The sequence below is a fragment of the Vipera berus genome, assembly GCF_964194415.1.
Source record: "Vipera berus genome assembly, chromosome: 3".
In the NCBI taxonomy this organism is placed as follows: domain Eukaryota; kingdom Metazoa; phylum Chordata; class Lepidosauria; order Squamata; family Viperidae; genus Vipera; species Vipera berus.
In genome coordinates, this window is record NC_138204.1 from 64,610,946 (window position 1) to 64,621,498 (window position 10,553).

General features: G+C 42.5%; 2 protein-coding genes across 3 annotated transcripts in view; one reads left to right on the plus strand and one right to left on the minus strand.

Moving 5' to 3' along the window:
• Positions 1-960, minus strand: part of CYB5RL (cytochrome b5 reductase like) — a 21,041-nt gene extending 20,081 nt beyond the window's left edge. For both annotated transcript variants that reach the window (XM_081322285.1, XM_081322284.1), the window contains exon 1: positions 770-960. The gene's annotated coding sequence lies outside the window, so the exon portion shown is untranslated. The remainder of the gene's footprint in view (positions 1-769) is intronic.
• Positions 551-10,553, plus strand: MRPL37 (mitochondrial ribosomal protein L37). Its single transcript, XM_081322281.1, has 7 exons — positions 551-988; positions 2,775-2,958; positions 6,223-6,338; positions 7,638-7,823; positions 8,051-8,196; positions 9,058-9,261; positions 10,356-10,553. Exons 1-7 carry the CDS (start codon positions 604-606, stop codon positions 10,431-10,433), a joined length of 1,299 nt encoding a protein of 432 aa, XP_081178407.1. The 5' UTR covers positions 551-603; the 3' UTR covers positions 10,434-10,553.

Here is a 10,553-nt window from a genome sequence, read left to right on the forward strand (position 1 = left end):
CTTGCCTTCCTGGTGCTCTGGAAAACAAGCTTTGATTACCTCGCCCCCCCCCTCCCCGCCCTCTTCTTTGTGGCAGCCCCTCAAATGCTGGCACACTGCTCTCAGTCACCCCTAGTCCTTCCTTTCTCCAGACTGCGCATGCCCAATTCCTGCAACGGTTCTGTCGCTGTCACCGGTCGGGTTCAACTGGGGCAGGGGTAGGCAACCTCGGCTCTTTTATGACTCGTGGACTTCAACTCCCAGAATTCCTGAGTCAGCTCTGCTGACTCAGGAATTCTGGGAGTTGGAGTCCACGAGTCATAAAAGAGCCGAGGTTGCCTACCCCTGAACTGGGGAAAGCCTCGAAAGCCGGGCCGTCTCCCTCACGCGCCTCGAGCAGAAAGCGGAGATTTCGAGCCTGCGCGGCCCCGCCCCGTCGGGAGCGTAGAAGACGCTCGGCCCCGCCCCCTCCTGCCTCCCTCCCGCGCTGCCCCGAGCGGGAAAAGCGCCCCGCCCGCCGTCAATCACTCAATGCGCCCGCCTCCTCTCCCGGCCTGCTTTTCGCAGCCGGCTCCAAGATGGCTGCCGCTGACCGTCTTCGCTGAGGCGAGCGGGGCGCGGAAGATGCTGGCGGCACGGCGGCTGGCTAAGCGAGAGGCGTGCTGGGCGCCCTGGGGCCAGCGCCGCCACAGAGGGCTGTACGGGCCGAAGACCCTCAGGCGTCCCTTGCCTCGCACTCCCTGGACTCTGAAAGGGCCGACCCCCGGGGGAGACCTGCCGTGGTACTTACGGAGGCCGCCGCCGGTGCGGGTGCAGCTGCCCGAGCTTGACACGGTGACGTACGCGGAGAAGATGTACCCGGTGCCTTGGCTGGCCAAGCCGACTTTCCCGAAGTGGGAGAGGGGCTGGGACGACCCTTACCACCGCCCGAGCCGCCCGATAGAAGAGCGGCCGGATTACAAGACGCGGCCTTGCTACGAGTTTCACCGCCGAAGCCGACTGCAGGAAGGTAACGCTGGGCGGCGGGGGCGTGGCTTGGACAAGGACAACCCCCGCCGCGCGCTTTTGGTGGGCTTTTGCCAAAGCTTTTTGAACGCGGGAGGGGAGGACAGTTCGATTATCCCGGGGGGGGGGTGTTTGTCTTCAAATTTGGCCCTTTTGTGACTTGTGGACTTCAACTCCCAGGATTCCTCAGCCAGCGTAGCTGGCTGAGGAATCCTGGGAGTTGAAGTCCACAAGTCACAAAAGGGCCAAGTTTGAAGAAACCCCCCCCCCATTATCTTGATGGAGCCGGCAACTGGGCACGCTCTCAGGTAAATTGAGTTAAAGTTATCCGAATAAGGAACAGGACTAATCTTAATTTGTATGATGCTCAGGGGAAAAAACATGTTTCAATAGTTACATTAGTTGTTATGTATATTTCAATGTTATTTTTTGTGTGTCTTCAAGTCAGTTATTGACTCCCGTTGACTGCCTGGACAAGTCCATGGGATTTTCTTGGCGAGATTGTTGGGACGTGACTTACTATTTTCACCTTGCTAAGGCTGAGAGTGACTGGCCCAAGGTCACCCAGTGGGACTAATAACTCATGACCTCCCACTTTTTAACTTGATGCCTTAACTACTATACCACGGGTTGGCAACCCGCGACTCCGGAGCCGCATGCGGCTCTTTGAGCCATCTCCTGCGGCTCCCAGCCGCCCGGTGCGCACGCACCTCTTCGAACGGGCAGTGGTGCGCGCGCACCTCTCCAAATGGAGAGTGGCACCGCCCGTTTGGAGAGGTGTGCGCGCACCTCTCCGAATGGGCGGAGGGGCGCGCGCACCTCTCCAAACCTTTGGAGAGGTGCGCACGCACCTCCGCCCGAACAGGCAGTGGCGCCGCTTGTTGGGAAAGCTACCGCGGCCCGTTTGCACAGCTGCCGCCTTCAGAGGAAGGCGGCAGCCTGCAAACGGGCCGCGGCAGCTTTCCCAACAAGCGGCGCCACTGCCTGTTCCGAGAGGTGCGCGCGCAGCTCTCCGAACGAGCAGAGGTGCGCGCGCACCTCCGCCCGAACGGGCAGCAGCGCCGCTCTTTGGGAAAGCTGCCGCGGCCCGTTTGCAGGCTGCCGAAGGTGGCAGCTCTGCAAACGGGCCATCGCCATCACGCAACCGGTTCCATCATACATTAAAAAAATGGCAACCGCGTGCATCCGTGCATGCGCAAGAAAAAATGTTTTGTGCGTGCGCAAAACCTTTTTGCGCATGCGCATGCATGGACGCACGCACGCGGCTCCCACTTTTTTGTGTGTGTGATGGAACCGGTTCCTAGTGGCTCTTTTCCTTTTTCAGGTTGCCGACCCCTGTACTATACCAAGCCGGCTCTTTATATTTACATATATACTGCTCAAAAAAATAAAGGGAACACTTAAACAACACAATGTACTGTATTTAATAGTAGGATCTTACTTTCTGTTCCATTTATTTTTTTTGAGCAGTATATTTGTAAACAGGTAACATGTAATGTTGTAAAAAAAGAAACAGTCCATGTAATCTTAGGTTAGCCATACTAGCCCAATTTATTAGGTGCAAGGTCAACTCAAGCCAGTACCCATTTATAATTCCTTATTGTACTTATGTCATCTCCTTGCTCTTAGGAAGTACTTTACCTTCATAATTATGCTTTTTCCACTTCTGTAATCGGATGTAGAAGTAGTATACAATAGTTGTCATTGTTGGAGTGAATTGAGTATTGTGTGTAAGGTGAAAAGCGTATATTGGTTTCTCTCTGTGTTAATATGTACATATTTATTTTGAGGTGTGAAGCAAGCATTGTGGTTAACCAAGGCAAAGCTAATAAAAGGCTTACCCTCCCCAATACTTAACATAATGAATGACATAACTCACCAGTTGGAGGACCAGGATGAGAAAATTCTAAATGCGATTTCTCATGCTCGTTTTTGGGCTGGCACTGAAGATGATATTTCATTTGATAAATACAGGTATGTTTTTGGCATAAGTTTTCTTTGTAGTTTCAGGGCTGTTGGTGTTGTCATTGTTTTAAAATTAAGTGTATAATTGGATTATTTTGTACAGTAACTTCCCAAAATGTATGAAGGAAATATCTGAGATACAGCTTATTATACTATACCTTCACTGGTTTCTGCTTGTAGAAATAGTAGTTCATCCTCTTAAATGACTCAGAAATGTTGTGTTGGATATATGTGTAAATTCTTTCTTTATTCTTTATTGGCCAAATATGGTTGGACACACAAGGAATTTGTCTCCGGTGCATAAGCTCTCAGTGTACATACAAGTAATAGTGATAATCATGATCATAAACAACATTAAATACATTCGTCATAAATTGTAAAACACAGGATTTCATCATAAGCCATAAGATGCAACACTTAGTGATAATCATAGAATACTAGCTAAGCAAACAACATAAATCATACTAGCATACTAAAAAACCAATATAAATTGTAAGTTACAAAGTTACAGTCATAAGATGATAGGTAGGAAAGATGAGTATCATAGTAATACAGTAATATATACAGGTGAAACTCGAAAAATTAGAATATCGTGCAAAAGTTCATTTATTTCAGTAATGCAACTTAAAAGGGGAAACTAATATATGAGATAGACTCATTACATGCAAAGCAAGATAGTTCAAGCCGTGATTTGTCATAATTGTGATGATTATGGCGTACAGCTCATGAAAACTCCAAATCCACAATCTCAGAAAATTAGAATATTGTGAAAAGGTGCAATATTCTAGGCTCAAAGTGTCCCACTCTAATCAGCTAATTAAGCCATAACACCTGCAAAGGGTTCCTGAGCCTTTAAATGGTCTCTCAGTCTGGTTCAGTAGGAATCACAATCATGGGGAAGACTGCTGACCTGACAGTTGTGCAGAAAACCATCATTGACACCCTCCATAAGGAGGGAAAGCCTCAAAAGGTAATTGCAAGAGAGTTGGATGTCCCCAAAGTGCTGTATCAAAGCACATTAATAGAACGTTATGTGGAAGGGAAAAGTGTGGAAGAAAAAGGTGCACAAGCAGCAGGGATGACTGCAGCCTGGAGAGGATTGTCAGGAAAAGGCCATTCAAAAGTGTTGGGGACTTTCACAAGGAGTGGACTGAGGCTGGAGTCAGTGCATCAAGAGCCACCACACACACAGACGGATCCTGGACATGGGCTTCAAATGTTGTATTCCTCTTGTCAAGCCGCTCCTGAACAACAACGTCAGAAGCGTCTTACCTGGGCTAAAGAAAAACAGACCTGGTCTGTTGCTCAGTGGTCTAAAGTCCTCTTTTCTGATGAGAGCAAATTTTGCATTCATTTGGAAACCAAGGACCCAGAGCCTGGAGGAAGAATGGAGAGGCACACACTGCAAGATGCTTGAAGTCCAGTGTGAATTTTCCACAGTCTGTGTTGATTTGGGGAGCCATGTCATCTGCTGGTGTTGGTCCACTGTGCTTCATTAAGTCCAGGGTCAACGCAGCCGTCTACCAGGAGATTTTGGAGCACTTCATGCTTCCTTCCGCAGACGAGCTTTATGGGGATGCTGACTTCATTTTCCAGCAGGACTTGGCACCTGCCCACACTGCCAAAAGCACCAAAACCTGGTTCAGTGACCATGGGATTACTGTGCTTGATTGGCCAGCAAACTCGCCTGACCTGAACCCCATAGAGAATCTATGGGGCATTGCCAAGAGAAAGATGAGAGACATGAGACCGAATAATGCAGAATAGCTGAAGGCCGCTATTGAACCATCCTGATCTTCCATAACACCTCAGCAGTGCCACAGGCTGATAGCTTCTATGCCATGTCGCATTGAGGCAGTAATTGCTGCAAAAGGGGCATATGTACTGAGTACATATGCATGCTTATACTTTTCAGAGGTCTGATATTGTTCTATGTACACATCTTGTTTTATTGATTGCATGTAATATTCTAATTTTCTGAGATTGTGGATTTGGAGTTTTCATGAGCTGTACGCCATAATCATCACAATTATGACAAATCACGGCTTGAACTATCTTGCTTTGCATGTAATGAGTCTATCTCATATATTAGTTTCCCCTTTTAAGTTGCATTATTGAAATAAATGAACTTTTGCACGATATTCTAATTTTTCGAGTTTCACCTGTATGTCTTGAGTGTTTTTGAGCACCTCGTTGACCCAAATATGGGCGAAATCTTTGTCAACAATCATTCTTTGTCAGCAATCCAAATTTATTTAGTAATACATATGTATATACATAGTAATACAGGCTTCCATGTAAGCTGCCCGGAGTCACCATGTGAGAGTTGGATGGCCATATAAATTTGTTTAATTTTTTTAAAAAAATAATTTTATAAGAGCATTATTTTACTATCAGGAGTTTGGGAAATGTTTTCCTGAGATTTTACCGTGTTCTTTGCATAATGGTCATTTGTTTCTCTGAAAATGTTAAGCTAGGCAATTGCTGATGTAGGAGGTGCTTTACAAGAGAAAATGGACAAATTTCTACTCCATGGATCGGCAATGTGGTGCCCCAGTAAAAGAAATATATGAAATCCTCATTGGATTAGAAAATCTCACATACTTTGGTGAGAGAAAAATTCACAGAATGCCAAAATAATGGCCAAATCTAATACAATTTGGTCATCTTGTGAGAATTAGGCTATTTTTTAAAATCAGGTTTAGTTTTTGGTTGCCTGGCCTAAAATTACTGGCCCCCCCATCTATCATTTAAAAAAGGTAAACAAAACAAATGCAAAAAATGTGTTTTATTTGTTATATGATTTCATTATTTTATATAAATGATCTTTCTGAAATAAGGTGAATAGAAAGTTTGAAGGGCAAGTAAATCTGAAAAAATGAAACAATAGTTTTGAATGTATGGGAAGAATTTTGCAATACATTTAATTTCATCGTTCAATATTCAATTTTGAGAGAAGTCATGAAAATTATTTCTACCTTCCCAATTGTCCCTGTCTATAATTAGAAAAGGAAGATTAAATTTGGGAAATAAGTATAATTTGTACTTATAATAATTGTTCATTTGTATAAACTTCATTATATTGTAACAGTTGAAGTAACTTAAATCCAATTGGATTAATAACAAATACCTGGTATGTTATCTCATGTACAGTTGTAACTATCACCTTATTTTGTGTTTGCCATTTTGCAAATATTACAATAAATATCAGTTAAGAAACTCCTGATACAGTGAAACTACTGGCTTGGATCTAACTATCCTCTTCTTCTGAAGTCCTGTGCTTCTGGAAGACCTGCTCCATTTGTGCAGGTCAATGACGGTCAAATATCCCTCACTGAGTAAAAGAATGATGTCCCAAGACTACAGAGCAACAGCTACATGGGAACGAGGTTAGTTAAAACTGTAAACTTTCTTCAGGGCAAGCACAATGTAATTAATAGACTGCAGAAAACTAAGGGCAAATATCCCAGATTCTGCAGTAGAGCCAGTGATATTATAAAGCAGACATGTCAAACACAAGGCCCGGGGGGCAGATCCGGCCCGCGAAGTGGTTTCATGCGGCTCGCGAAGCCATCCTGGAAACAGTGAGGGAACGGCCCCCACTGCCTTGGCCCTGGCTCAGAGACCCTCCTTCTGCCAGAGACCCTCAGATCTGTCCCACTCCTGCCCAGGCCCCCTTAGGCACCCTTGATGTGAACGATGTAGAGCTGGCCATGCCCACCCAGTAGGCCATACGCACTCTAGCCACGCCCACCTAGTACACCACGCCCACCCAGGCCATAGCCACCCGGCCCCCTGAGGTCAACTGCAATGCTGATGTGGCCCTCAATGAAATTGAGTTTGACACCCCTGTTATAAAGGTATCTTCTGTGGTATAAAGGTTTGTCCTGAATAGAGGAAAGGATTTGCTTCTTCATATATGAAGAAAATAGTTCCTAGAGAGGATCTATACGTATGTGTTTGGGGTGGGGGAGACAGTCCAGTTGCTGGGCTGGATTAAATTCTCTACAAGTTGTCAAAAAGTTATAGAAATTTACAGGTAAAATGCACGGTTAGAACAAATATGAAGTACTTTTGATTTCAAAGAATAACTTTAAACTTAGATTTCAGATGTTTTCCTGATAGTAGCTGAGCCAGTATAGGTTGGTAGATCAATAGAAGTTTTCTGATTTCTCAGTCTTGGGCTGAGAGACTGTGCCTGGCCTAAAGTCACCCAACCTGCTTCTCTGCCTAAGGAAAGACAAGAGCCAAGGTCTTCCTTGTCCAAATCCAACACTTGATCCAGTACATTGCACTGTCACTACATAAAATAAATATGCACATCTGGTATTAACTTTTTGCAAGACATTTAATATTTCTCAGTAATACTTGTTCTCAGGGACTTTGGACAATATACACATATTAACAGTCTCGTCATCAAAAATAAAATTAGGGTTTTAGAAGCGAAAAGGAGCAAAATAGATTGGCACTTGATAATTTAGTTTTATTAGATTTATATACCGCCCTTTCCCGAAGGACTCAGGGCGGTTTACAGGGCATTTTAAAATCATACCAATAGTTGTCCTACTATTCAGGTTTATGATTTCCAGAATTAAGAAAAGAAAATAGCCACTTGGAAGTGTTCTTGAAAAGTTTTTTATCCCTGGTTTTACAATATCTGGCTTATAACATGTTATTTTCTTTTATAGAGTCTGCTCTCATTCAGATTAATATTACCTGTGCAAAGCTTCTGAACGCAGAAAATTGCCTACAACCTATAGCATCCAGTGACGAGATATTAGCCACTGAAGATCATGATTTAGAAACGTTCTATCCTATTTCACCTATAATTGATCTTAGGGAAAAGAATGTATACAAAATAAAAAATGACACTGGTAAGATTAAATATAATCTGTTTCATAATTTCTTAATTTGTAGGTGTGAATCTACTAAATGAATTATGAGAGTAAAAGGGTCTAAATTCAAAGAGTTGAGTGAATGTAAGTGAAGCATCAAATGTCCTAAGTAATGGCCTGAAAAATATAGATTATATTCAGATGGTCTTACTTCTTTTGCAGTAAGTTGTGATCTTGTACTAAATTATTCCCTAATTTATATTTAGGTTTCAACAAAGGCTACCCATATCCTTATCCTCATACAACATACACTATTGAAAGTGGGAAAAGGGAGATATCGGAACATTTACAAACCAGAGTTCTGATGTTTGCTTTTGGGAATGCTCTAGCCAAGGCTAAGAAACTTTATGGAGTAAGTATAATTTAGATGGAAAAGGTATGTCTTGCCATAAGTGATCAGGAGATGCTGGTCACTTTTGCTTTTGACAGTTCCACTAACTGCACTTCATAAATACTGTTCCACTAACAGTTAACATGAAATAAATACACACATGCAGCTTCTGCAAGTCTTGACTGCAGATTTCCTAGAAAAAAGAAGACTGGAAAAGCAATGCTTGTAACTCTAGGACGTATCTTGCATAGTCCCTGTTGGATCTGCATTCTGTTGGTTGGCTGTTTAAAGGGACATAATGTGAAGACACTGTGAGAGTGATCGAGCTGACAGTACTGAATAAAATGATCAGAGGTAGCAAATTCATATTGCTGATCATATGGATGTTATGATCATTGTACATAGTTTTGGATTTTAACAAGGCAAATGGAGTTTTAAACTTTGTGCATGCATGAGGTAACTGCATTTTTGAATTTCCTATCTCAGAGTAAAATAATTTTCCATATATTTGTAATTCCTGAACAGTTATGACTACTTTAAGAGAAATTCATGAGATTGGAATGGCTTTGCGTATATTACCTAGTGTTGGAGATGACAAAAGCCAGCACTGATTTTCCTGTTCGTTAAACTGGGAATTTGGTCGGTCTTTGGCAAAGCCACCTGTGAGTTTTCTGCTACATATAAGGTCATCAGTCAAAATACAATCAGGAATTTGTGTTTGTTGAACCTGCATGTTACTTAGGTCAGGATAGCAGGTCAATGATTGAATATGGTTTGATAACCATATATCTGATTAATAGCCGATCATAGCTTCCTATTAACTGTGATAGCCCAGTTTGTCTCCTCTTATGCTTCTGATGCAGCCTTTTTTTCCTTGCCCAGGATGAACCCAAAGTCTTGGAGAAGCCAGTGGTTGTTCAGAGTATTGGTACAAATGGCCAAGCTTTCCATTTTGTAGTGTTTCAATTAAACACAACAGATTTGGACCCTAGCAGTGGTGTTAAAAACCTGGCCTGGCTGGATGCGGATCAGCTTTTGTATGAGGATGCCAGGAAGCATCCAGAAATCAAGAAAAAAATAGTTCTGGTATGTTGATAATGTGAAATTACTTGTTGACCAAGTTATCACCAAAAGAACTTCTAGCTTTTTAACTTAGTTAGAAAATATTTATTATTAGCTAGATCTATGTTTGGCCTTTTCTCCAGGAGGTCAAAGTGACTTTGTCAGAGGAGCACAGTCCTTATCTTCAGAACCAGACTTTGAGGTGGGTGACAGCTAAGAGAGAGCAAGTGACTGACATAAAGTCACTTAAGTTTTCCACAGACAGTGGAGTAGAAAGTAAATTCCTTAGTCCTAATCCAACATCTACACCCTGGCTCACATACAACTGCTTTTAAGGCTAATGCAGTTAATGGTAAAGCTATTTAAAAGTTTTCAAAGCTGTATTACTGTAACCTGCTGTACTGGTCTGAAACCCATAATTAATGCAAAATGTAGCCACTAGACAACGCTAGAATGCAAAACGTGGGACCACATTCTCTTAAATTATATCAGGGTCTCTCCAATTATATCAGTCATCTGGTGCTCTTCAGGAGAGCCCTGTGTTTGGCTTATGAACTGTGCTGTATACTATGCTAACATCTGAAGGACAGCCTTCTCTATGTTGGCCTTTGTCCTGTGAAATGACCATTCCCTATTATACATCAAGTATCATTTAAAAACCATCCTATTTAGTTCGATCATTCCCAGCCATATGTATGCTGGATTTTTTTTTAAAAAAATGTATCTGATTGAATTTCTAAAGTGCTTATGGAATATTTACAGTGAGTATAAATATGGTTTTATTTTTTAAAAAAATATTAAAAAGCTCTTCCTCAGACTGGAATAGGAGGATATCTTGGAAGTCCTTTGACAGAAACCATCCCCAATATTAGAGGGTGATTCAAACAGATTAATCCATGTAATTCACGTCTCATGCTGGAAATTATAACTGGTTGACCGCTGAGAGTTTCCAAAAGGGAAAAATTCTGTTACTTAACATTGCTGCTCTTATTTTCTTGTGATTCATTGAACAGAAGAAAACTTTCTTGAAGGGGCAATTGCAGTAGCACATTGCAATGTTTAGATGCTGTCCTAATTTGTGTGCCAGACATTGAAATATCAGGTTTTTTTCTCTACAGATTCCTGCTGGAATACATGGCTATAACCCAGACACATTCAAAAAATTCCTGGCACTCTACTTGCACGGTGTTGTGTGAACAGATCCCAAGAAGTCTGAGCTCAACTTCTAGTTCTTCCTGAAATACTACACCAGACGTACCGTTAACACAAGACTGAAAAGGATATGTTATTTGTAATAAAAGATATTTTTAAATACA

Bases quoted from the DNA above. Each gene is read 5' to 3' on its own strand.
- MRPL37 (XM_081322281.1), top strand. From the start codon at position 604: ATGCTGGCGGCACGGCGGCTGGCTAAGCGAGAGGCGTGCTGGGCGCCC. The intron at 989-2,774 runs GTAACGCTGGGC...ATTTATTTTGAG, and splicing joins CCGAAGCCGACTGCAGGAAG to GTGTGAAGCAAGCATTGTGG. The intron at 6,339-7,637 runs GTTAGTTAAAAC...TTTCTTTTATAG, and splicing joins AACAGCTACATGGGAACGAG to AGTCTGCTCTCATTCAGATT.